Raw genomic sequence first — 26,939 nt, 5'->3', positions numbered from 1 at the left:
ATGAACACACATCTACACAGCAAATTGACCAGTGTTACCTAGTGTTGATTTTCCGGTGTAACATTTCTAGTGTTGATTCAGGAGTTAAATTAACACTCAGTGATGTTGTCCAGGGTCACGCCAAGGTTCTTTGCACTCTGGGAAGAGGACACTGTGAAGTTGTCAACCGTGATGGAGAGGTCTTGGAGCGGGCAGGACTTCTCCAGGAGGAAGAGCAGCTCCGTCTTGTCAAGGGTGAGCTTTAGGTGAGATCCAAGCTGAGATATCTGTCAGGCTTGCAGAGAGGCGTGTCACCACCTGGGTGTCAGAAGGGGGGAAGGAGAAAAGTAGTTGAGTAGGAGAGACCATATGAGGATATGACAGAGCCTAGTGACTTGGTGTATAGAGAGAAGAGGAGAGGGCCTAGCCCTGGGGGGGCACCAGTAGTACGAGTAAGTGGTCCAGACACAGATCCTCTCCACGTCACCTGTTAGGAGGGATCTGCCAGGAAGGATGCAATCCAGGAGTGTGCAAGGCCTGAGACACCCAGCCCTGAGAGGCACAATATGCAAGTGTGTACCCACACGCACACAAACACAATTCAAAACACACTTATCAATATGGAGTTTAAATGAACACCGTATTGAATTATAATCTGGGTTGTTCGAGTCCTGAATGCTGATTGGCTGAAAGCCGCGGTATATCAGACCATATACCACAGGTATGACAAAACATGTATTTTTACTGCTCTAACTAAGTTGGTAACTAGTTTATAATAGCAGTAAGTATACGTCAGCATAAAGCATGCTTTCTGCAGGATGTGCTATGAAAACAATGAAACATTCAAATAAAATAGAGAGACAAGAAAAGGAAAAGAGAGGCTGATTTGAAGGGAGGGAGGCAGGAGCAGTGGTGTATTTATAAACAGAGAAGTAGAGGAAGGGGGCAGTTCACTGGAGAAATCAAAACAGAAAAGTTGGGAGGAGAGAGAGAGAACGAGAGAGGGAGGAAAGCTTAACAGACAAACAATGAGCGACAGACACCGGGGGAGAAGAGAAGGACAGACAGACAGAGAGAATAAACGGGTGGACAGACTGAGTGAGTTGAGGATTTTCAGAGCCAGTGAGCTGGAAAAGAGAAGTGGACAACCACTGTGCCCCTGAAAAGAGTGCATGAAGAAGGTAGGGAGGAGGGCTGTGAAGACAGAAGGAGAGAGAGAGAGGTGAGTTGGAGGGTCTGCAAAAGGTTGAGGGACCGAAATATCTCATGGACCGTGGACAGTTCTGTAACTGTAGTGAGATTTGAGGAGACCATAAAACATGTACCTGTGGTACAGAGTAGTGTATGTTTTGGCTTGACCACATACAGTTCTAGAAAATGGAGATACAATTCTGTGAAAGAGGTGGAATATTTTGAACTTTGAAGTTTTAGAAGGACGGAAGAATTGACGTATGAGGTGGACGGGAGACGGAGATTACAAAGCAAAAAGTCACTTGGAGGAAAAAATTGAGACAATCTTTTTTACACATTAACACAATCCTCCATCTACTGTAATATTGCAGACACTGCATTTGGACAGAAGGAGAGAGAGAGAAAGAAGGAGAGGGAGAGAAGGGACGCACCAAAAAAGGGCTGGAGTTAGAGTCGGAGTAACTGCATGCTTAACAGACACTGTAGAGTCACGGGGAGAGAAGAATAAGGGGGCGGAGAGACAGAGAGACAGAGAGACAGACAGACAGACAGACAGAGGGACAGACAGACAGACAGACAAAGTGACAGACAGACAGTGGAACATTTCAGCTGGTGTAAGCCCCCAGCAGTCACACACAACCACACCCCCCCACACACACAAACACAAATACACACACTGTACAGAGTGAAGGACTGACAGATGACAGGGGAGTTGCAAGGGGCACAGAGCAAGGATAGCCGGATCGAGAGAGAGAGAGGGAGGGAAAAAGAGAGAGTGACAGAGACAGGGAAGAAGAGAGAGAGCGGGGAGGCACTGTAAACTACAGGAAGCCCCGGTGTGAAACAAACAGGGGACAGTGGCTAGAAGTGCTCCACTCCAGAACCAGCCACCAGTCTCCATGGACTCCAGGGAGTTGCAGCACCGCTGAACCCAGGCCCTCCTCTGCTGAACAGCATGTCGGCGGGCCCGGGACCTCGTGACTCAGACCTACTGCTGTTGGAACTCCAGGCCCCAGGGCCGGTTGGACTGCAGACACTGTTGGACCTGCTAGTGGGGGTGTACCAAGAGTTCCACTCGTTACCCCTTGCCAGGGAGAAGTACGTCTCGAGCTTCCTACAATGGGGTCAGTGTTTTACTTGGAAAAGCTTTACTCTGTGTGTGTGTGTGTGTGTGTGTGTGTGTGTGTGTGTGTGTGTGTGTGTGTGTGTGTGTGTGTGTGTGTGTGTGTGTGTGTGTGTGTGTGTGTGTGTGTGTGTGTGTGTGTGTGTGTATGTGTGTGTTATCTTCCATGTTTATTTACTGTTGAGGGTCTAAAACCTGCCTGTGTTTGAATATGCTTATCCGGCAGGCCTAATGTGTGGAGTTTGCACTTTTTGTATTATCCATTGGTTTCTTTGCTCCATGTAAACGAAATTAAGAACACAAAGTATTTGAAAGAAAACACATTTCTTGCATTGATGCAAAAGAAAGACAAGATAGAAACACTCTTTTGTACCTGGATTGTCACATTGTGTTTTCACAAAATCACAACACCCCCATGAGTCATTATTCAGTCCCGTCCTCCTGTCAATCTGTATGGAAACGTTGAAATGTGCATATGAGACATAGCAACCCAGTGACACACACCACTCAGGTTCTCTTCTCCCTTTATGGCGGGTGTACATGGGAGGAGAGGTCTCTGGACTGTGTTTCACAGGGCAATGACACACACACAGACATGGTATGATGACTGCATTGCTCCATCATTGCTCATACGGCTCTTTGTATGGGGCGTAGGGGTGTGTGTGGGGGTGAGGGGTGTATGTGTGTGTGTGTGTGTGTGTGTGTGTGTGTGTGTGTGTGTGTGTGTGTGTGTGTGTGTGCGTTCTCACTTTCAGATCAAAAATAGCCGCAATGATTTCCCTTCATCCAACAACTCCCATCCAGACATCATACAACCATCTTGCCAATGATGTGTATGCAGTGTTGTATTGCAATGGGCTGTGTCGTGAACATAGAGCACGGTGTGCTCAGCATGTGTTTGTTGTTGGTGACTGTTTTTCAATTACCACTGTACCACATTGTATAATATAAAGTGTAGTCTAAACTGTTCTCATAGTAGAAGAGTGCAGTGCAGAAACAAGGTTGTACAAGCCAACACCCCTCTGGTAACCCTCTGCCAGTCCTCATGAGCCCCTGGGATAAATCAGCTGGTGTCAGTCTTAACGCACACACACACACACACATACACACACTGTACAGTAGGAAATGACAGGACTGTTGACTGACTGCCCCTTAAGCTACTAACCTGTTTTATTGGGAACATTGGCTTCTCTGTTGGACATGGACTATGTGACAAGAACTCCTCACATCTTCCCGCCGCTCTTTTCAACCCTTCAACCTTTATCCTCCGTCTTCGTCTTCGTCTCAGTCTCAGTCTCAGTCTCAGTCTCAGTCTCAGTCTCAGTCTCAGTCTCAGTCTCAGTCTCAGTCTCAGTCTCAGTCTCAGTCTCCGTCTCAGTCTCAGTCTCAGTCTCTGTCTGTCTCCGTCTTCTCTCTCTATCTCTCTGACTTTTGTCACCCAAGCCAATGAACTCTCAACTAAGTCAGACATACTGTATGCTGTAACATATGGTGAATGAGTCCACATATGGCAATACATGTCACAGTATATACAATGTTCCTCCTCTCTACCTTGAAGTAATCACTGATCTGACACAGTTGGAAAGGGTTCCACCGCATCGCCTCCACTAGTCTATGCCATGTCAGATCAGTGCTTACAGTAGACTTGATTTCTCCTGTGCTCTAAATGAATGAACTTTCAGTGTACAGTATTTCAAAATACTTCATAAATGTGTGTGTGTGTGTGTGTGTGTGTGCGTGCGTGCACACAAAATTGGGTTTTTGTGTGTGTGTGGGTCCGCATGCATCCGTGTGTGTGCGATTTAGTCTAGTGTCCAAGGGCTATCAAATGTCAGTGATGGAGGTTCCTATTTTGGTCTGAGCATGTGTCCAGGCTCGCTGTGGGATGAGGGTACATGACAGTCACAGGATGCTGCTGAGGGGAGGACGGCTCATAATAATGGTGGAACAGAGCAAATGAAATGGCAATAAACACCTGCAAACCATGTGTATGATGTATTTGATACCATTCCACTTATTCTGCTCCAGTCATTACCACGAGCCTGTCCTCCCCAATTAAGATGCCACCAACCTCCTGTGATTACAGTGTTAGATGTGGAAGGATGACCAGTGATGCATCAGGGTAGCTTAGATTAGGCTGAGCAGGTTAGATCGCCATTCAACTCCGCTTAACACAGTCAGCAAGGATCAAACCGCTTAACACAGTCTGCAAGGATCAAACCAGCACCAGAGTATGTCTGTCTGTCTGTCCGTCCGTCCGTCTCTCACTGTGACCTGTCTCTTTCTGTCTCTGAATCTTTCGGTCTGTATCTGTGTGTGCCCTTCTCTCCCTCTTTCTCCCCCTACCCCCATCTCTCTCTCTCTCTCTCTCTCTCTCTCTCTCTTTATCTCTCTTTATCTCTCTCTGTGTAGGGTTTGGTCTGGTCTGGTCACTCCCTACATGGCCTTAACAACAGGACGAGTGTTTGATGGGGACATGGCCAGAGTCAACATGCTCAGAAACAAGCTGTGGCTCCATCTCCTTTTCCACTTCCAGACCTTTTCGCTGCCGTAAAACAAGTGTCCGGTACTGTTGGCACGTAGTTCAATAGGACTAGAGCGATGCGTGTCTAAGTCTGGGTTTTAGGTCTTATTAGAGTCTCATTTCTTATTTTGACCTTTCAGTGTATAGACCTCATGTAAGGAGAGGGAAAACACATAACATAATTTCTCCCGCTTTGAGGATGCAAAGCCAGGGTTGTCCACAAATGTATTACGCACTGGGGAAAAAATGGTTGAATCAACGTTGTTTCGACGTCATTTAAAAAATATTAATTTGTGATGACGCTGAATCAACGTGGAAACTGATTGTATTTGCAAAAAGTAATCCCCGTAAGGGAATTTTATATTATTTTCCCAAAAATGTTTACCTAAATCCAATGTCATTGTGACATTTTTGGTTGATTTCACGTTGAATTCATGTTAGTTGACAACTCAACCAAATGTAAATCAAAAATAGACGTTGAACTGATGTTTGTGCCCAGTGGGATATCATGGAATGATCATGTGTCAGCAGCTACAGAGGAGCTATGAGTATTCAACCTGGGATAGTTCCTTATACTCTGTATAATATTGGTATTTCGCATTGAATATTTTGCATTATTATACCATCTCCCTAAAAATCAGGATCTTTGTTATAAGATGCCAAATAGAGGAGGGGGTGCATAGATTCTGCAAAAGTCAAATGATGCTGTGTGGATGCTGTAAAAAAGTCACCTAACTTACCCATCTGTCACTCCAGACTCTAGAGGGTTTACCTGATGTGACCCAACCTTGACTAGAGGATTTACCTGATGTGACCCAACCTTGACTAGAGGGTTAACCTGATGTGACCCAACCTTGACTAGAGGGTTAACCTGATGTGACCCAACCTTGACAAGTCATTTTCTCTACTTGTATCTTTCAACTTTTTGAGAATGTTTACCTCCCCCCCCCCCCCCCCTCTGTCTCGCTCTCTCTTTTCCTCTCTCTGTCTCTTTCCATCTCCCTGGAGGAAAGACATGTCCATTTATGAGGCTGTGTGCTGGTTGGTCTGGTTGGCACTGTGCGCTGGTTGGGCTGGTTGGCACTGTTCCATCATTAAAGGACTAGGGTAAACAACACAGGCGGGAAAGCAGAGGAGAGGAGAGGAAAGACTCTCAGCGTCCCCCCCACCCCCACCCCACACCATACCATACTTTCCATCAGGCCCTGTTTTCTGTCAACCAGTGGGTGTGGTGTGGTGTGGTGTGGTGTGGTGTGTGTATGTGTGTGTATGTGTGTGTGTGTGTGTGTGTGTGTGTGTGTGTGTGTGTGTGTGTGTGTGTGTGTGTGTGTGTGTGTGTGTGTGTGTGTGTGTGTGTGTGTGTGTGTGTGTGTGTGTGTGTGTGTGTGAAGGGGAATACAGCTGGGCAGGATGGGTGGAAAGGAAGAATGGTGATTTCTGACCCCATATCCTCTCCTGTGGTTTTACAATCATCATCTCTCATCAACCAAGCATGTCCTGCTGACACTCCTGGGTGAAGTTTCCCCTAGGTACAGATCTAGGATCAGCTCCCCCTCCCACAATCCTAACCTTAACCATTAGTGAGGAAAATGCTAAACTGTCGCAAGATCAGCGTCCAAGTGAAACTTCACCCCGGAGTCATTCTCTGACATGTAGAGAGAGGCTGGTGGGTTCCTACACTGCTTTTGATTAAGCTTGCCTGGCACATTGGAACCAATACAATTGTCCCAAATGCGCAAACAACGCCAATCCGGTACTCTAGGCTGGCTAAAGCAAATGCTTAAAAGATTTGAACCCAGGTCTGATGGCTGGGTTGCAGAAATTGCCTTATTCATCTGGAGAGTCGCAAGAAATGTGTTGAGGGTCCAATGAAAAAGTTTTTATATGGGTCACCGCATGCGAAGTATTAAGATCCACTGTTCTTGGGTGTTCCAAAGCATTGCTATGAGCTAAAGAGATGGTTTTGTACAGCCTCAATATTGGCTGTCCACATTGTTGGTATTGGTCCTGATGAAAATCCTGGACAGATTCCCCAAATCTACAGTCACATGCCAGTCACAACAGCCGCTGTGCACAAGTACATCGCTCCATTCTAGAAGTCTATAAAGGAATTTATCTGCATCCCAAATGGCACCCTATTCCTTACATAGTGCACTACTTTTGACTAAAGCTCTATGGGCACTATATAGGGAATAGGGAGCCATTTGGGACACAATCAAGGAAGCCAAAATATTTGGTTGTTTCTACAAGATGCCTGAAAGGCTGAGTGGGTCTGGAACCTTCTCTCCATTTCTCTTTTCCTCTCTCTCTCTCTCTCTCTCTCTCTCTCTCGCTCTCTCTCTCTCTCTCTCTCTCTCCCCCCCCTCTCTCTCCCCACTAAAACAGTTTATACTGTTGCCTTGGTCTCGCTCGCATTCCTCCCCACAGGAGAAGGGAGTGAAGAAAAAAAGAAAACCAAGGGGCTGGAAAACTTGCCTTAAAAAAGTATTAAACGGTGGCAGCTATTCTTAGACACACTCTTAGACTATTTCAGAACACCAGTGCCTTAAAGGGGATCTGGCTGCTTGTTACTGTCATATGAGCATACATTTTTAGCGTGGTGGTCTAGCAGGATTCGAACCCACGACTCTGGCAATGCAAATTTCATGCTCTACCATCTGATCCACAGTCTCTCCAACCACACACAAAAATACACATGCGTGTGTTTTGGCTGTTTCTGGGTTGTATTTCATAGGAGGCTGGTGACCCATGACACTTGGAAGTGTTTGTTTGAAAGGTTAAAGGAAACAGACAGCTTTTGCCAGGATGCCCGGAGGTCTTCTTGTTAACAGTCTGTGTGTGTGTGTGTGTGTGTGTGTGTGTGTGTGTGTGTGTGTGTGTGTGTGTGTGTGTTGAGGGCCATCTACATGAACAAGCACAGTGTCTAGATCTAGTCCTTAATCCAGGCTTGTCAGGCCTGCTTTTGGAGGATGTGAGTGTATAAAATATATTCTCCATACAAAGGTTGACCCTAGTTAGAATTTATTTATTTTCAAACACCCGCTTTCCATGTCTTTTCTCGTGAAATCAACAGCCTCTCTGCCCTCTCTCCTCCAATCACAGCGGAGCCCCTGGTGAGGCAGGTGAAGAAGACACGCATCAAGAGGGATGACTTCCATATCTTGAAGGTGATTGGTCGAGGGACCTTCAGTGAGGTGAGAGGACGCCGAAAGTCAAGGTGCACTTTGGACAATTGAATCTTATCTCCGTGGTAACGTGTGTGTTGCTGTATTTATAGGTGGCTGTGGCGAGGATGCGTAGCACACAGCAAGTGTACGCGCTGAAGATTATGAATAAGTGGGACATGCTGAAGCGAGGAGAGGTAAACACACATACACAGGAACCTTCCCACTGGGCACAAACTGGTTGAATCGACGTCGTTTCAACTACAAAAAATTAAGTGTGATGACATTGAATCAACATGGAAAACTGATTATATTTGCTAAAATCAACATAAAGAGTTTTTAAGCTATGGTCTACCCTGTAAAACAACATGTTTCACTGCACTTATCTGGTGTAAGTAACAATATTTTATCATTTTAAAGCTAAATATAATGACATGGTTCAAATGTTTCTTGTTTTCATGTTAAATTCACATTCATTGACAACTCAATCAAATGTAATTTGAAACTAGACATTAAAATAATGTCTGTCCTTAGTGGGTTTTACTATTAACAACAACGGATACATTTTGTATTAGAACCAACTTCTTTGTTGCTTCTTGCGTCTACTGTAAAACAACATCCCAGCTAGCACATAACGTTCTGAGAAAGTAGTCCTATGGTTATTTTGCAATACAACCTTCCCACAACTTTCTAGAAATGGTGCAGGATAGTTGCTTGACTTTGGAAAATTCTCAGCAAATTTAAAGACATTAAAATAACTTAATTTTTTTGGTGTATCATTACTTTAACAGAACATTTCCTAAAAGTTCAAACATGGTTACATTTGATTACATTTTTAGTAATGTTCTAGGAACGTTCTCCAACTGGTTTGACATTGGGAATGTTCTGAAATAGTTCCGAGAACATTAAGAAAGTTTTTTTCTGAGGGAATTTCAGTACTTTAGAGTAACGTTTCCTACAGGTTTCCTTATAGTTCTATTTAAAGTACTGCTCTCAAATGGTTCCCTGAGGTGTGTTTGTCAAGGGCCACAAAAAACTGTGTACTGTTGAGGGTGCTCGAGGACCAGGGTTGGGAAACACTGCCTTAGGACACATGGAAATGAATTTGCTATGTATGGCTGGAGTTCAAAACAGTTAACGCAAACAGTGTTATTCAAAATCTTATTGTTCTCAGAATGTTATTTAACCTTCTATGGCATGGTAACAAACAACCTTTTTGGACCTCACAGCACCCCTTTTTGATAATATTTTTTTATATATGTATATATATATTATATATGTATATATATATACACTGCTCAAAGGGAACACTTAAACAACACAATGTAACTCCAAGTCAATCACACTTCTGTGAAATAAAACTGTCCACTTAGGAGCAACACTGATTGACAATAAATGTCACATGCTGTTGTGCAAATGGAATACACAACAGGTGGAAATTATAGGCAATTAGCAAGACACCCCCAATAAAGGAGTGGTTCTGCAGGTGGTGACCACAGACCACTTCTCAGTTCCTATGCTTCCTGGCTGATGTTTTGGTCACTTTTGAATGCTGGCGGTGCTTTCACTCTAGTGGTAGCATGAGACGGAGTCTACAACCCACACAAGTGGCTCAGGTAGTGCAGCTCATCCAGGATGGCACATCAATGCGAGCTGTAGCAAGAAGGTTTGCTGTGTCTGTCAGCGTAGTGTCCAGAGCATGGAGGCGCTACCAGGAGACAGGCCAGTACATCAGGAGACGTGGGAGGCCGTAGGAGGGCAACAACCCAGCAGCAGGACCGCTACATCCGCCTTTGTGCAAGGAGGAGCAGGAGGAGCTCTGCCAGAGCCCTGCAAAATGACCTCTAGCAGGCCACAAATGTGCATGTGTCTGCTCAGAAACAGACTCCATGAGGGTGGTATGAGGGCCCGACGTCCACAGGTTGGGGTTGTGCTTACAGCCCAACACCATGCAGGACGTTTGGCATTTGCCAGAGAACACCAAGATTGGCAAATTCGCCACTGGCGCCCTGTGCTCTTCACAGATGAAAGCAGGTTCACACTGAGCACATGTGACAGACGTGACAGAGTCTGGAGACGCCGTGGAGAACGTTCTGCTGCCTGCAACATCCTCCAGCATGACCGGTTTGGCGGTGGGTCAGTCATGGTGTGGGGTGGCATTTCTTTGGGGGGCCGCACAGCCCTCCATGTGCTTGCCAGAGGTAGCCTGACTGCCATTAGGTACCGAGATGAGATCCTCAGACATCTTGTGAGACCATATGCTGGTGCGGTTGGCCCTGGGTTCCTCCTAATGCAAGACAACGCTAGACCTCATGTGGCTGGAGTGTGTCAGCAGTTCCTGCGAGAGGAAGGCATTGATGCTATGGACTGGCCCGCCCATTCCCCAGACCTGAATCCAATTGGTGCAACGCCACGTTGCACCACAGACTGTCCAGGAGTTGGCGGATGCTTTAGTCCAGGTCTGGGAGGAAATCCCTCAGGAGACCATCCGCCACCTCATCAGGAGCATGTCAGGCGTTGTAGGGAGGTCATACAGGCACATGGAGGCCACACACACTACTGAGCCTCATTTTGACTTATTTTAAGGACATTACATCAAAGTTGGATCAGCCTGTAGTGTGGTTTTCCACTTTAATTTTGAGTGTCACTCCAAATCCAGACCTCCATGGGTTGATAAATTTGATTTCCATTGATAATTTGTGTGTGATTTTGTTGTCAGCACATTCAACTATGTAAAGAAAAAAGTATTTAATAAGAATATTTCATTCATTCAGATCTAGGATGTGTTATTTTAGTGTTCCCTTTATTTTTTTGAGCAGTGTATATATATAATATCACCGGACATGTCTGTGTCCTATGAAATGAGGGGCTGAAGTGAGTGTGGCCTTTTGTCTGGGGTGGAGCAGTCCTTTCAGAAAGCAAAGCCGCATGGGACACATTGCCACCAATTGGTAAGATGAAATCCCTTTTTAACATGTTTAAATTGAAATAACTTTTTTTTTAAATATATGCATGTGCATGAGTATGTAAAGAAGTATGTTTGATTGTTTAAAGACTTATTTTGTTTTTATTTATATACTAAAACAGTGTTTTTTGGTTTGTTTCCTCAGGGCAACATTGTGCAGTTAGACCACTTTTGTTCGGGCAATATCATGCTAAAGTTTGGAGATGTGCTTGGATGCATAATTATGACCATGGTCAATGTTTTTACTTTACTATCTACTGATACTTACAGGAAATGGACACAAGAACATTTTATGGGCGGAAGGAACATCATCGAGCAGTTAGGGTCATTCCCTCTGACAGTGAGGACCATGAGCTTGAGGAGAGTCAGGAAGAGTAGATCCCAGAATCAGGTTTTACAGACAGTTAGGAGGTCAGGGGTCAGTTAGGGGTCATTCAGCAAAGTAATGTGTGCGCGTGCGTTAGTGGATAAAGAAGGGTATATGACACATTCAAATGTGTGCTTCCTGCTTTATTTTTTAAAGGGGAATGCCTGTCTGTTGACAATGAGACTGAGTCTGAGGATGAAGATGTAGCAGTGGTTGATGTTCCACGCCTACCCTGGTGGAGAACACCCCACAATGCATACTTCAATGCTTACCCAGAATGGCAGGGCCTGCTTTCAAGATCTGATGATATCATGTCCCCCTCCAGTACTTCAAGCAGTTTTTCACTGAAGACATTCTGGAAGTTATTGTAGGCTTGTCAAGTTTATATGCAATACAATGTAATGCAAACAAGCCCCTTAACCTCACAACAAAAGAATTGGAGCAGTTCCTGAGTATTATGGTGTACATGTTGTTGTTTGCTTTACCAGGCACCCGCATGTTTTGGAACAAAGTCTGCCGAGTGTCCCAAGTTGCTGACACCATGATACTGAATAGATGGGAGGCCATCAAAAAAAACTGAGGTTGACAGGTGGGATCTCAAGCGAAAGATGATCACCAAAGTCCCCTGCCCTGCTGTGGTGAAAGATTATACAACAAGGATATTGGTGGTGTGGATCTGCTTGACTCACTGAGTGCACTGTACCGGAACAAAATCAGAGCAAAGAAGTGGTACCACCGGCTGGTGTTCCACTTCCTGGATATGATTGTCGTGACAACCTGGCTGCTCTACTGAAGAGATTGTGAAGGCACTGGTATGAGAAAGAAGGAACAAATGAAACTGTATACCTTCAAATCATACATCGCTGAAGGCCTATGCAAAAGTGGAAAGAGTCTGGAGTGCAAGAAAGGTCGTCCCAGTTCTACAATTGCTGGTGAGTAGGAGGAGAAGAGGAGGAAAGGACCCCTGCTCCAATTCCAGTCCCTGATGTGCGCCTGGATGCCACAGCCCACTGAATGAGTCTGGCTGAAAAGAAGGGGAGATGCAAGGTACCAGGGTGCACAGGTACACCAAAAGCTAAGTGCCAGAAATGTGATGTCCACCTCTGTTTCACATCCACCAGCAACTGCATCCTGAGGTTCCACACAGAATTGGAAATCAGAGTGTGCTTTGTCAAAAAGAGAAACACTGATTCAAACAATAACCCAGAAAAACACACATTCAGACACACTGAAACACACACACACACTCGCACATATACCCACACACATAGGCTAACCCCTACACACACGCACACACGCACACACACACAGACAGTCATTTGGATGTTGGCTTATATGTTTCTATGGAAAATAAAACTTTTGTTCTAATTCATATATCGCTTGTTTTCCTTACTTCAGCCCTGACGCAACAAACCAATGTCTGGTTCAGGGGTGTGGGGTGGGGGGGAATGGACGACAAATTTGATGATAGATATATTATCAGGGACCCGCAAGCCCCCCCCCCCCCCCCCCCAAAAAAAAATTGGGTGAAATATTTTTTCCCCCCAAAATAAAAAGTCATGCCATAGAGGGTTAATTACCTTCAAATAAGATATCATTTCTGTTCGCAGAACATTAATAAAGCCTCCCAGGAAAACTTTCAGGAAACCATAGTAAAATGTTCTCAGAACCTCCCTGCAACCCAAAAAGGAACGAACCCAGAAAAGGGTTCTCAAAACGTTCCGTTTTACGTGTCAGGAAACTTATGGCTTCATTCCCAGAAACAACGGGAAACCAAAAACGTATGTTCCCACAACTTCCAAGGAACCAAGCTGGGATGTGAGACCATCTGTCTCTCTGTGTTGCGTCTTTGTGTTTCTGTCCTGTAGACAGCTTGTTACCAGGAGGAGAGAGAGGTTCTGCTGAAGGGTGATCGAAGGTGGATCACAGAGCTGCACTATGCCTTCCAGGACGACAATTACCTGGTGGGTATTAGTGACAAATCGCAAACATCAGGGTCATTTCAGCCTTCACATCTGACTGCAGTCTACCTGGTGTGATTCAGTCACTTCCCTCAGTTTCTTTCCCTTGAAATACACCAAGGGATAATAATTTAAGCTTTCTTTCTCTTAATTTTTTATTCTTCACATCTCTCTATCTCTCTCTCTCGCTCACTCTCTCTCTCGCTCACTCTCTCTCTCTCTCTCTCAGTACCTGGTGATGGACTACTACGTGGGTGGTGACCTGTTGACCCTGCTCAGTAAGTTTGGCGACCGTATCCCTGAGGACATGGCCCAGTTCTACTTGGCTGAGATGGTCATGGCGATCGACTCCATCCACAGGATGGGCTATGTTCACAGGTTAGTTGGTCAGAGACACCTGGCAACATGACAACCTCCAGCAAACAATTTGTAGTGTTCCTAGAATACCGCCGTAATGTTCTGAAAACAGTCATTTTTCTGGAAGAAATGTTCTCAGAAAACAGGGAACATTGTTCCTTACTTTGGAGGACCTACAAGAGAGGTTCAAATAATGTTTGTTGACTCTGGAATGCATGAATAAATAAGCATAATAGAACTTGAGAAGTCTCTTTTTGAGTGTGGACTGTCTACGTCATCTAATGGTTTCATTTTGGTCCATGCACCGCAAGTTCTGAGTCAAGGGTTCCAAGAACTATGAACTATGAAATCTCATATAGATGACCTGGGAACAGTAAGAATAATGTTCAGACCTGTGAATGTGCATAGTCAGATTTGCATCCTTCACTCTCCCCTTTGCAGGGACATCAAACCTGACAACATCATGCTGACGGCGGAGGGCCACGTCAGGCTGGGGGACTTTGGTTCCTGTCTGAGGGTCCAGGAGGATGGCATGGTGAGAGACCCCAAAGGGCCACAAAATACTCACAATTTACTCCACAATACTGTTGTGCAAAAGTAACATGAGTGGGTATCGAACCTGGGTCTACTGTGAGTCACAAGGTTGTGTAAGCCCTTCGAGCTAAAACCAAGGCTCAGGGAGCTATCCCGAGGATAGAATTCTAACTTTTGTAAATGCTCAGGGAGCTATCCCGAAGATAGAATTCTAACTTTTGTAAATGCTCAGGGAGCTATCCCGATGATGGAATTCTAACTTTTGTAAATGCATTGGTGTGCCTTGACATGTGTCTGTGTATTTGCAGGTGTACTCTTCCCTGGCGGTGGGCACACCCGACTACCTGTCCCCAGAGATCCTGCATGCGGTGGAGGGAGGGGGAGGCTACGGCCCTGAGTGTGACTGGTGGGCCCTGGGGGTCTGTGCCTATGAGATGCTGCAGGGGACCACACCCTTCTACGCAGACTCCATCTCTGAGACCTACGCCAAGATCATGAACTTCCAGGTACGATGATGACTTTATACAGAAACTAATCTTACAGATTGATCAAGAGAACATGTTGAGGGTCATCAGAACATTTTCCATATGTTTCTGTAGATATCAGTGCAAAAAGTCATAGGAAATACGAAGAGGGAAGGATGTCGAACAAGAACTACAATCCCAAATCTACCCCTAAACCCTACACTTGTGGAGATATTAGAGAATTAAATTAGTACAAGCAGTATGGTGGAACTTCCACATAGCTTCCTAGAGCTATTATAATATTGCTTACACCTGTCAAAACCAATCAGATCTCTGCAAGTGCATAGGGCGTAGAACTTTTTTTTGTTTAAATATACATATTTTTAAAGTGTATGGGTTTAGGGGTCAATTTGGGATTGGGCCATAGTGATCTTTGAGACCATTTTCTTATACATCTGCAAGGAGTGCAAAGAGGTATGTATTGAGCTCAAACCTAAAGAACTCTGAAGAACTAAGAGGAACCAACCATTATGTCCCCCCAGGAGCACTTTGAGTTCCCCCCGTCTGGCCCCGAGGTTTCAGATGAGGCCCGTTCCCTCATCATGGGGCTAATCTGTGAGAGGGAGGATCGTATGGGGGCCAGGGGTTCTGGGGACTTCAGAGCCCACCCCTTCTTCTGTGGACTAGACTGGGGCTCCCTGCATGAACTTCCAGCACCCTTCCAACCTGAAGTCTCCAACGCCACTGACACCTCCAACTTTGATGTGTTGGATGACTGCCTCAGTGAAATGGTATTAATCTGAAAAGTCAATATACAATCTACAATCTATATACGATCCATTTAAATGTAAAGGAGTCTAATACAGAGCCTTAAGGGACTCCACAGAATATTACATGGCTCCAGAAGCAAGCCTGAAAAGCAAATATAGCAGATAACATATAAACATATAAAGCACTCTATTTGTAATGCTGTCTTGTGTTCTACAGGAAACACTGAGTGATGTTATGGACAAGGCCCCTATCGGAGTTCACCTGGCTTTCGTTGGCTACTCCTACACAGCTACAAGGTCACATTCATATCATATACTGTCTCAGTATCAAAGTACCCCAAATTAATGGGGTATCATACAAAACTATATCAACACAGTTATAATGTTTTCTTTGTCTTTTGTTCTTTCTGGGGGTTTTTGTATCTCTTACAGACAGACAGGTGCCTTGGATCGCAGTCGTGACATCATGATGGAGATTGACCACCAGCGACACCTTGGGTTGCCAAGCTTCAATTTCCAGGATAAGCTTGTAGGTTGACTATCCACACCTAACAACTAGCTGAGTTACGTTTTAACAATCAAGACTAGAATGCTAACTGCTAGATTGGCTACTAAGGACAATTTGAGTAGTCAGGTAAGCGATGTGGAACCACTAGCTAATTAGCTGTAGGTTGGGACTCCCACCCTGTTACACATACATGTCCATTTATTTATGCAGGAACGCTAAGTGCTTTCCTCATCTCGTGTGTCACTAAGCAGTGAAAAAATGCTTAGCTCTTCCTGAGCTAGCAACATATTGAATGTGTTTGTGGCATACGTCAAAGTTAGGCATGCAATAAATACTAACGGCTGCTAGATTAGGTTATGCTGAGCACAGGTGGTTGGTGGCACCTTAATTGGGAAGGACGGGCACGTGGTAATGGCTGGAGCGGAATAGGTGGAATGGTATGGTTTGATGCCATGGTTTGATGCCAACACATGGTTTGATGCCATTCCATTAGCTCTGTTCCAGTCATGATTATGAGCCCGTCCTCCCCAATTAAGGTGCCACCAAACACCTGTGCTCAGCATAACCTGTGCTCTCCCCTCAGCAGCCTCCACTGATGCTGAGGGCTACACAATGTTAACCTATATCAGGCGGTGTATGTCTAACACTGAGAGGGGTGCTGTGGGCTTTCAGAGTCAGATGTGGCAGCTCAGAGATGTCCTGACCACGCCTGACAACCTGCCTGCCCTGCTTGAGCTCCCCCTAGCCTTGGAGCAGGGTACTGCAGAGTCGACTCACACCACAACAGAGGAGGAAGAGGAGGAGAACGACCAGAATTCAGTACTTGATGAAGATCTGCATAGGTTAGATCACTTCTGAGTGAAACAGACAGATACATATATAAAAAAAATTGGTAACCTTTTTTAACCTTTATTTAACCAGGCAAGTCAATTAAGAACATGTTTTATTTACAATGACGGCCTACCAAGAGGCAAAAAATAAAAAACTTAGATAAAACACACATCACGAAAAGACACACGACAACAATACATAAAGAGAGACCTAAGACAACAACATAACATGGCAGCAGCACCACATGGCAGAAGGACAAACATTGTTAGGCACACACAGGTAGATATGGGGCCTATGCTTTTATTTCAGTTTTGCTCTACTGCTAAAATGAGTCTTCCTCACCTTTTCCTTTCATACTTGACAGACTCAGCAGACAAATGGGTTGCTTTGCAAAAGTTTTTACTATTTTGTTGCATTACAACCTGTAATTTAAATGGATTTTTATTTGGATTTCATGTAATGGACATACACAAAATAGTCCAAACTGGTGATGCGAAATTTAAAAAATGACTTGTTTCAAAAAATTCTCTCTCAAAAAAATGGAAAAGTGGTGCGTGCCAATTCCCCCCCCTCTGCTACGAATTCCCTAAGTAAGATCTGGTGCAGGCAATTACCTTCAGAAGTCACATAATTAGTTAAATAAAGTCCACCTGTGTGCAATCTAAGTGTCACATGATCTGTCACATGATCTTAGTATATACACATCTGTTCTGAAAGGCCCCAGAGTTTGCAACACCACTAAGCAAGGGGCACCACCAAGCAAGTGGCACCATGAAGCCCACGGAGCTCAACAAACATGTCAGGGACAAAGTTGTGGAGAAGTACAGATCAGGGTTGGGTTACAAAAAAATATCAGAAACTTTAAACATCCCACGGAGCACCATTAAATCCATAAAAAAATGGGAAGAAAATGGCACCACAACAAACCTGCCAAGACAGGGCTGCCCACCAAAACTCACGGACCAGGCAAGGAGGGCATTAATCAGAGAGGCAACAAAGAGACCAAAGATAACTGAAAGAGCTGCAAAGCGCCACAGCTGAGATTGGAGTATCTGTCCATAGGACCACTTTAAGCCACACACTCCACAGAGCTGAGCTTTACAGAAGAGTGGCCAGAAAAAAAAGCCATTGCTTAAAGAAAAAAACCTAACACCTCTCATCACCCCGAGAACACCATCAGTGTTCAATCCCCTCCCCTCCCACAGTGAAGCATGGTGGTGGCAGCATCATGGTGTGGGGATGTTTTTCATTGGCAGGGACTGGGAAACTGGTCAGAATTGAAGGAATGATGGATGGCACTAAATACAGGGAATTCTTGAGGGAAACCTGTTTTAGTCTTCCAGAGATTTGAGACTGGGACGGAGGTTCACCTTCCAGCGGGACAATGACCCTAAGCATACTGCTAAAGCGACACTCGAGTGGTTTAAGGGGACACATTTAAATGTCTTGGAATGGCCTAGTCAAAGCCCAGACCTCAATCCAATTGAGAGTCTGTGGTATGACTTAAAGATTGCTGTACACCAGCGGAACCCATCCAACTTGAAGGATCTGGAGCAGTTTTGCCTTGAAGAATGGGCAAAAATCCCAGTGGCTAGATGTGCCAAGCTTATAGAGACATACCCCAAGAGACTTGCAGCTGTAATTGCTGCAAAAGGTGTCTCTAGGAGGGGGGGGGGGGGGGGGGGGGGGGGGGGGGTGAATAGTTATGCACCCTCAAGTTTTCTATTTTTCTGTCTTATTTCTTGTTTGTTTCACAATAAAAAATATTTAGTATCTTCAAAGTGGTAGGCATTTTGTGTAAATGAAATTGTACAAACCCCCCCAAAAATCTATTTAAATTCCAGGTTGTAGGGCGACAAAATCGGGAAAATGCCAAAGGGGGTGAATACTTTCCCAAGCCACTGTACATTATATGTAGCTAATACAAGCTATAATGTAATGATGCCTTTTGATATTTAGGTGAGTATTCATAGCCAATACCAGAGCCATTGTATTCAAAGCTGATCTTATCCAATCATCTACGTAGGCGGCTGCAAGAGGCAGAGAAGAGGAATGGAGAGCTGGAGAAAGAGATGGAGAGACTGAGAGGGGAGATCCAGGGTCTGAAGTCCCCCAAGGAGACAGGCAAGGGACCCAGCACTCATCCCTCCTCATCTCCTCTTCAAAAAAAACTCATACTTGAATCATTGCCTGTTCTATCATCATTCCTTGGGTTTCTTTTCCAACCATTTTGAACTTTTGACCTGAAGGTTGTGTCGTGTTCATAAAAGTACACAACTGAAAAATTGTAAAACTGTTTTGCAACGGAAAACTAAAATGAGCTTTTCTTATTGGAAGAATCCAGCTAGTCCCTCCCTTTTTCAAAACATTTTCATACATTTGATGCCTTATGAACACAACCCTGGAATTGTGTAGCAGCATTACCTCATCCTATAGACATCTATAAGTGCTATAGTATCTCTTCACAGGCAACAGTGTCTAACAACACAAATGTGATATGGTAGGATTTCCAGACCATATGAGCCACATACTGTGAAAAAATAGTGTTTCATAGCAGGAGCACCAAGCAGCATCTGCTTATGTTGGAGCCCTTGGCCAGAACAGAACAATAAATATCCCCTCTAAGAATAGGCCTGGTATGCAGCCATTGGCCCTCCCTCTCTATAAATCAATACAGTGTAATGAGACTTTTAAAGATGCAGTGTTTGGGGGTCTCCTTCAGGGTAGGTTTCTAATGGATGGATGTGTGGATGGAGGGCTGGATGCATTCAGTCCCTTAGAGGACTCCAACTCCCAGAACGCACCAAATGACAGGCGCTGTTGACAAGCAGATAACCAGGACCGGCGAGCTTGTTTAAAGGGGAAACAACATTGTTAATGAAATAATAAACATATTTACGTACTATACTTTTAAAAAGTTGCCAAGAAATACTGGCAAAGCCTCACGCCCTTTCCAATCACTCCATTTTCATCACATTCTCTCTTTCTCTCTCTCACTTCCACACACCCATTCACTCACGCAATCACTGCTGCTGAAATTGTTTGCGTTTTTGTTGTTGTTGTGACTTTCACAGCTGGCTCGTCAGCAGTGCACCCACCCAAAAACAGTTTCCTGCAAAAGTGCAGCTACTCAGTCCTGGGCCACGTTCAGTAGGCAAACATTGAGGAATGCTGCAGATAGAAATGTTATGCGGAATAGAACTCCCAGCTATTTGGCTCCTTGGAAGTTGTGTAAACATACGTTTTTGGTTTCCTATTGGTTCTGGGAACGAAGTCATATGTTTCCTGACAGGTAAAACTGAATGTTTTTAAAGCATTCTGAGAACGGAAATAAACAATTTGCCTGTTCTGGGAATGTTCATTTTTGGGTTGTAGGGAGGTTCTGAGAACGTTTTACTACTTTCCCTGAAAGATTTCATTAAAGTTCTGAGAACGGAAATTATACGTTATTTCAAGGTAATTAAATAATATTCTGAGAAGATGTTTCAATAAGACTTTTAATAACACTGATTTGAACTTCAAATACAGATAGCAAATTCATTTCCATGTGTCCTAAGGCATTAATCATGCAAACACATGTATTTTTATTGTGGCTCAGCATCAGTGAATTTGAACCGATGATCTTCTGTTCTCTATCCATGGCATTAGTCCACTGCGCCACCAGGATGGAGCTAGCATGCCATGTTCATTTTAGTCTATTCAAACATACCCCATTTCAAAGGAAACAAGCACTCATCAAGATCAGATGTGGCCAATTAGTGGGCGTGGCCAACACACCTGAGCATACAAGATAGAGGATATAGTTTTGTTGATGCTCAGAGCAGAATGTATATGTGTTTAAACTTTTTTTGAATGTTACTAATGTTTTCTTGTCATTTATATGGAATGTTTTCCTGATGTTCTGAGAACATGACTTTAAATAGAACCATGAGGAAACCCGTAGAAATTGTTATGCTGATGTACAGAAATTCCCACCTAAGAAACATATGGTTCTCAGAAAGTTATGTGCTAGCTGGGTATCGTGCACCATTCCCAGAATGTTGTGGGAAGGTTTTCTGCAAAATAACAATAGGAAAACCACGCTCTCACCAAGCGCTAAGAAACATACAGTATGGTTCTCAGAACATAATGTGCTAGCTGGGCTGACACGATAGAGCTAATCCTCAATTCTGGGTGACAGACAATCATATCTGTTCTACACAATATATTTCTATCTGAACATTCCTGTAACTTTTCACCCTCCTGAACAGGCCCCTGCTCTCTTGGGCTAGGTTTCCCAAAAGCATTGTAGGACTAAGATCATCGTTCGTCCCTTTAGTTTCAATGGAATTAAGATGATCTTAGTGCTACGATGCTTTTAGGAAACCCAGCCTTGGGCTGTTCTAATGTACCTCTCTCTTCTCCAATCACAGAACTGCGTGTCTGCCCGTCGTCTCTTTCTCTGCCTGCACACTGTCTGGACGATGTAAGACTTACTCTCTTTCTCTTTCTCTTTCTCTCTCTCTCTCTCTCTCTCTCTCTCTCTCTCTCTTTCTGAGATGATCAAAGGCTTTCTGAGGGCAAACAAACAACCTATTTGGCTGTCTGCTTGGTCATTTTGGAAACATCTTGTTTTAGCAACTAACATTGGCCTTATTTGGGGTATATAAAGAGAATGTGTGTACATTTCCATGTGGATATAGAGGTAGTGCAAATAAAGCATAACAAGCTCTTACCCCACTCACACCCAGCCCATATTTCTGCTCATGCAATGGGTCCCACTTTATTTGGATAGTCCTCTATAGATGGTTTACAACTTGCCGGTCTATACGCCTTGCTGATCTACAGCTAGTGTTAGGGGTAGGGCGAGAGTTAGTGGATAACTGTACTATCCGGTCTATACGCCTTGCTGATCTACAGCTAGTGTTAGGGGTAGGGCGAGAGTTAGTGGATAACTGTACTATCCGGTCTATACGCCTTGCTGATCTACAGCTAGTGTTAGGGGTAGGGCGAGAGTTAGTGGATAACTGTACTATCCGGTCTATACGCCTTGCTGATCTACAGCTAGTGTTAGGTGTAGGGCGAGAGTTAGTGAATAACTGTACTATCCAAATAAAGCATTACAGGTGCAGTCTTTTTTGGGCACGTCACAGCACAGCATGCCACACTCGCCTGGCGAAATATATTTCACTGCATTAATCTGAAATAACGAGTCCTCGTCATGCCCAGGGCCAATGAAATGATTTTGTGTCTGCCTTTCTCTCACGGATTTTGACCCAGGCGAGTGCGGCAAGCTGTGCTGTGCTGTGCTGTGACTCGCACAAAAAAAAGACTGCATCTGTACCCTGGCCTGCAATCCTGTTCAGTTCGTGACTGTGAGTGTGTTTCAGGGGAAGAAATCGCCCCCTGCCTGTCACTACCCGCTGGTGATCCCTCTCCACCGCCACCTGCTGCTGTTTCACAGGGTAGGAGATTTGAAACATGAGGACTGGAAATTATGCTTTTGTCCCAAATTATACCCTAATTCCCTATTTAGTGCACATTTGACCAGGGACAACAGGGGTCTGGTCTAAAGTATAGGGAATAGGGTGCCATTTGAAACACCCATATACTTGATGAAAAAATGACTGTATGACTGCATCTCTCTCTCTTTGCACTGTTGCTCTATCTCCCCCTCCTTCCCACAATGGCTCCACCTTTCTTTCTCCACCTCTCCCCCTTTATACTCTCTCTCTCTCTCTCTCTCTCTGTCTCCCATCTCTCCCCCTTCATGCTCCACTCCCTCCCTCCCCTTTCCTCCTCTATCTTCCTCTCACCCTCTCCCCCCCTTCCCTCTCCTCCTCTGTCTCCCTCTCTCTCAGATGCGCTGGCCACAGCAGAGAAGTGAGTCCTACTTGTTGGTGTGTGCGGAGGGGAGAGATCTCCAAGCCTGGGACAGACACTGCTGTACTGAGATCTCCTGAACCCCCCCCCCCCCCTTTGTTTAGCTACCTCCCCCTCTTGGGATCGAGGGGCGACCCAGATGTGTCACCCCCTACGCTACAGCTGCTCCCTTCCCCCAAACACCCCCTCGGCTAACAGGACAGGAGCACCACATGGCTGGAGGGATGAAGGGTGGGGATGAAATGGGCTTAACGTGAAGTGGACAGAACACACTGGAGTGGCAGCAGCATGATGCTGCTCTGCATCCACCACAGAGTCCTATTACAGTACCTCTGAAGGAGAGAGTTTTGAGCTAGTATGGTGGACGGGCGTTAAAGCGAATGCTATACTCATTGCACTTGTCCAATATATAGAATTAAGAGTGAGCAGAGTGCTGGGCATGAATGGGGTAACGGGGAACATGGAGCAGTGGGATAACCATAGGAAAGCTAAGGACTGTCACTAGCTTAAAATGAATGGGGAGGTATAGAAAATGTTAATGAAGGACATCTCCTCCTGGACTACTAATAGATGCCTGTTGCTTTCCGAGTGTCACTATGTGGGCACTTATATCTCTGAGCGGACTGAGGTAAAAGCAAGCTCTGACAACAAGAAGACACCACAGCAAAGAGACATTGCTGGTTTAAGTGACAGCCAGAGGGGACAATCAGTCCACTCCATAAGCACACACTCTCCAGCACACCTGGACATTATTGGTGCATTTTGTCCAATATTATTGTGGTACAAATGTTCAGTCATTAATTTTTAACAGCATCATCTAGTGGTTTACTTTGTATATATACATGTAAGAGTGGATTGTGTTGAATGTGAGAGGTATTCGTTACACTACAGGCTTTGATGAAAGCATGCTATTAGATGGGCCTGTTTGGAATACATAGATGACATCTACAGAACAATACCAAGCAAATGTTGACTGAAGGCTAAGGACAGAGAGATCGGAGGTTGGTGTGTTTTACGATTTCTGGGATTGCAAGGTTACACTTTAAGGTTGCACTTAGCTCAGGTCCAGGGCTTGCTGATGCTGAGCCTTCCTACATCAAGGCTGTGTAGGTTGTAGGAAGGCTCTGCGTCAGCAAGCCGCATGTAAAGCCTTGAACCAGTGCTAGGATAGATGATGTACAGTTGAAGTCGGAAGTTTACATACACCTTAGCCAAACATTTAATCCTAGTAAAAAGTCACTGTTTTAGGTCAGTTAGGATCACCAATTTATTTTAAGAATGTGAAATGTCAGAATAATAGTAGAGAGAATTATTTATTTCAGCTTTTATTTTTTTCATCACATTCCCAGTGGGTCAGAAGTTTACATACACTCAATTAGTATTTGGTAGCATTGCCTTTACATTGTTTAACTTGATCAAACGTTTTGGGTAGCCTTCCACAATCTTCCCACAATAAGTTGGGTGAATTTTGGCCCATTCCTTCTGACAGAGCTGAGTCAGGTTTGTAGGCCTCCTTGCTCGCACACGCTTTTTCAGTTCTGCCCACACATTTTCTATAGGATTGAGGTCAGGGCTTTGTGATGGCCACTCCAATACCTTGACTTTGTTGTCCTTAAGCCATTTTGCCAACTTTGGAAGTATGCTTGGGGTCATTGTCCATTTGGAAGACCCATTTGCGACCGAGGTTTAACTGATGTCTTGAGATGTTGCTTCAATGTATCCACTTCATTTTCCTACCTCATGATGCCATCTATTTCGTGAAGTGCACCACTCCCTCCTGCAGCAAAACACCCCCACAACATGATGCTGCCACCCCGTGCTTCACGGTTAGGATGGTGTTCTTCGGCTTGCAAGCCTCCCCCTTTTTCCTCCAAACACAACAATGGTCATTATGGCCAAACAGTTCTATTTTTGTTTCATCAGACCAGAGGGCATTTCTACAAAAAGTACGATCTTTGTCCCCATGTGCAGTTGCAAACCGTAGTCTGGCTTTCTTATGGTGGTTTTGGAGCAGTGGCTTCTTCCTTGCTGAGCGGCCTTTCCGGTTATGTTGCTATAGGACTCATTTTACTGTAGATATAGATACTTTTGTACCTGTTTCCTCCAACATCTTCACAAGGTCCTTTGCTGTTGTTCTGGGATTGATTTGCACTTTTCGCACCAAAGTACGTTCATCTCTAGGAGACAGAACGCGTCTCCTTCATGAGCGGTATGACGGCTGCGTGGTCCCATGGTGTTTATTCTTGCGTACTATTGATTGTACAGATGAAAGTGGTACCTTCAGGCGTTTGGAAATTTCTCCCAAGGATGAACCAGACTTGTGGAGGTCTACAAATTATTTTCTGAGGTCTAGGCTGATTTCTTTTGATTTTCTCATGATGTCAAGCAAAGAGGAACTGAGTTTGAAGGTAGGACTTGAAATACATCCACAGGTACACCTCCAATTGACTCAAATGATGTCAATTAGCCTATCAGAAGCTTCTAAAGCCATTACATACTTAGTGTATGTAAACTTTTGACCCAGTGGAATTGTGTTACAGAGTGAATTATAAGTGAAATAATCTGTCTGTAAACAATTGTTAGAAAAATGACTTGTGTCGTGCACAAAGTAGATGTCCTAACCGACTTGCCAAGACTATAGTCTGTTAACAAGAAATATTTGGAGTGTTTGAAAAACGAGTTTTAATTACTCCAACCTAAGTGTATGTAAACTTCCGACTTCAACTGTATAGTTAGAATACATGATTGGGGGCAATGGGGCACAAGGAAGGCAATGGTATGAAGGAAAGTTTGCTATTCTGGTTAGAGTACAGTATAGCCAATTAATAATGGCAAGAATATTGGTTTAAATCCACAAAATGTATACTGTGGTAGCTATAGATCATACAGCCAAAATGCTATGCACCTTGCTGTTAGGGAAAGCCATGTTAAATCATATAGGCCTAATATGGTCCTTTGGACGGTGAAGCATGCGAGAGAATAATACCGGATTTTGGTGAGAGAATTGCTGTATGCTACAAAATATTCACCATAGCTTTACAAGGCCTTTTCTGTGTGAGCAATATTTGAGATGTGCATGAGGCATTACACGACTGTTCAATCACTGGGCACTAAAGGTCTTTTTTTATTTTTCTTACTTAATTTGCTTTAAAAGAAGTGGTATTATATTTGATTACTGAGATGCCTTAAAGTTTTTCTGCACATATTTAATAATCTTTTGGAAACCATATTGATTATACTAATAAAGTATTTATTGTGGCTCTATCTCTTGGCTCATGAATGAAGTGAGACGTAAGCCAATATCGCCCCTATGTGGTCGAAAAAGGATAAAACACGCATATTCATTTTGAAGGGAATTACAACACTTTTTGCTGTGATTACTATTTCCTATGAACATTTTTCCTGTTGTCAACATTTTCAATTGTGTTTCAAATCATTTCAATTCAAATTATGATCATCAAATGTGCTAAGGTCTATATTAGGTTATTAGGCTACCAACAATCAAACCTTCAATTATAGTGATTAAAAGGAAGGGGGGCAAGGAGTCCATAGAGAAAGCAAGAACAAGATGGGTGTCAGGAGTGGGGCAGCAGTATTATCATAAGGAGACTTATACTTGGAAAACTGAGGAGGAATGGAGGGAAAAAAGAGAGGGAGAGAGGTCTAAGAGAGAGAGGGAAGAAGAGGGTGAGCTTGAGTCAGAAAAAAATGGTGGGAAAAAGGGAGATGGTTTGTTGAAGAAGAATGGTAGAAAGTGTAAGCAGATGGAGCTGAAGACAGGAGGAGAAAAGGAAGTGAATGAGGGTGAAGTATCGGAGGCCGTAGGTGCTGTGAAGTTATCGGAAACCGAGGTACCTACCGAGGATCAGGAAAAAAAGAGTCTGTGACAGTAGGAGTGAAGTTTATTGTTAAAAGTGGACTCTTGCCTTTTGGCTGATCCATTTGCGGTTTCATGGTGGGTGAAAAAAGAGTTGGGTCATGTGGAATCGATGAGGGTAACCAGAAGTGGTCTAATGATAATTGTTAGTGTTTCTGTTGGGCAGAGGGAGAATGCGCTCGTAGTAAAACGAATGGGGGCAAGAAAAGTGACTTGTTTTGTTCTCAAGATAAGGGCACCAATGAAAGGGGTAATAACTTGGGTAGCAGTAAATATAAAAGTTGATCAGCTGAGGGGAAAGATTCCCGGTGTATGTGATGCTCATCGTTTGATGTGACGCAGACAGGGTGGCAAGAGTGGGGAAACAGAAGAGTCATTGTCTGTTCTTTTGAGTTTTGAAGTTGAGTCTTTGCCCGACAAAGTGAAGTTAGGATATATGTTATCCTATACAAGTGTATGTCC

General features: G+C 44.2%; 1 protein-coding gene across 2 annotated transcripts; it reads left to right on the top strand.

The window, feature by feature from the left end:
- Positions 1-913: 913 nt before the first annotated feature.
- On the top strand, positions 914-25,864 carry LOC110533420 (myotonin-protein kinase). 2 transcript variants are annotated; one of them, XR_016483592.1, is made up of 15 exons: positions 914-2,294; positions 7,920-8,011; positions 8,095-8,178; positions 13,182-13,277; positions 13,504-13,652; positions 14,073-14,166; positions 14,474-14,671; positions 15,172-15,420; positions 15,617-15,696; positions 15,832-15,928; positions 16,580-16,749; positions 18,765-18,862; positions 21,151-21,203; positions 21,998-22,182; positions 22,579-25,864. XR_016483592.1 is itself a non-coding variant. In XM_090186009.1 (15 exons), the coding sequence occupies exons 1-15, from the start codon at positions 2,126-2,128 to the stop codon at positions 22,678-22,680; spliced, it is 1,806 nt and encodes a 601-aa protein (XP_090042135.1). In that variant the 5' UTR covers positions 914-2,125; the 3' UTR covers positions 22,681-25,864. The 2 variants fall into 2 exon arrangements, 1 of the variants encoding a protein (XP_090042135.1); XM_090186009.1 differs by having other exon boundaries at positions 22,108-22,182.
- The last annotated feature ends 1,075 nt before the right edge of the window (positions 25,865-26,939 follow it).

The sequence above is a fragment of the Oncorhynchus mykiss genome, chromosome 10 (genome assembly GCF_057628025.1).
Source record: "Oncorhynchus mykiss isolate SJ-2025 chromosome 10, ASM5762802v1, whole genome shotgun sequence".
Classification (NCBI taxonomy): Eukaryota; Metazoa; Chordata; class Actinopteri; order Salmoniformes; family Salmonidae; genus Oncorhynchus; species Oncorhynchus mykiss.
The sequence above is the reverse complement of the archived record's forward strand: the minus strand, read 5'-3'. Positions and strand labels throughout refer to the sequence as shown.

Excerpts from the sequence above, each read along its gene's own strand:
- LOC110533420 (XM_090186009.1), top strand. The coding sequence starts at position 2,126 with ATGTCGGCGGGCCCGGGACCTCGTGACTCAGACCTACTGCTGTTGGAA. Across the intron at positions 13,278-13,503 it reads TCCAGGACGACAATTACCTG|TACCTGGTGATGGACTACTA; the intron begins GTGGGTATTAGT and ends TCTCTCTCTCAG. Across the intron at positions 13,653-14,072 it reads AGGATGGGCTATGTTCACAG|GGACATCAAACCTGACAACA; the intron begins GTTAGTTGGTCA and ends TCCCCTTTGCAG.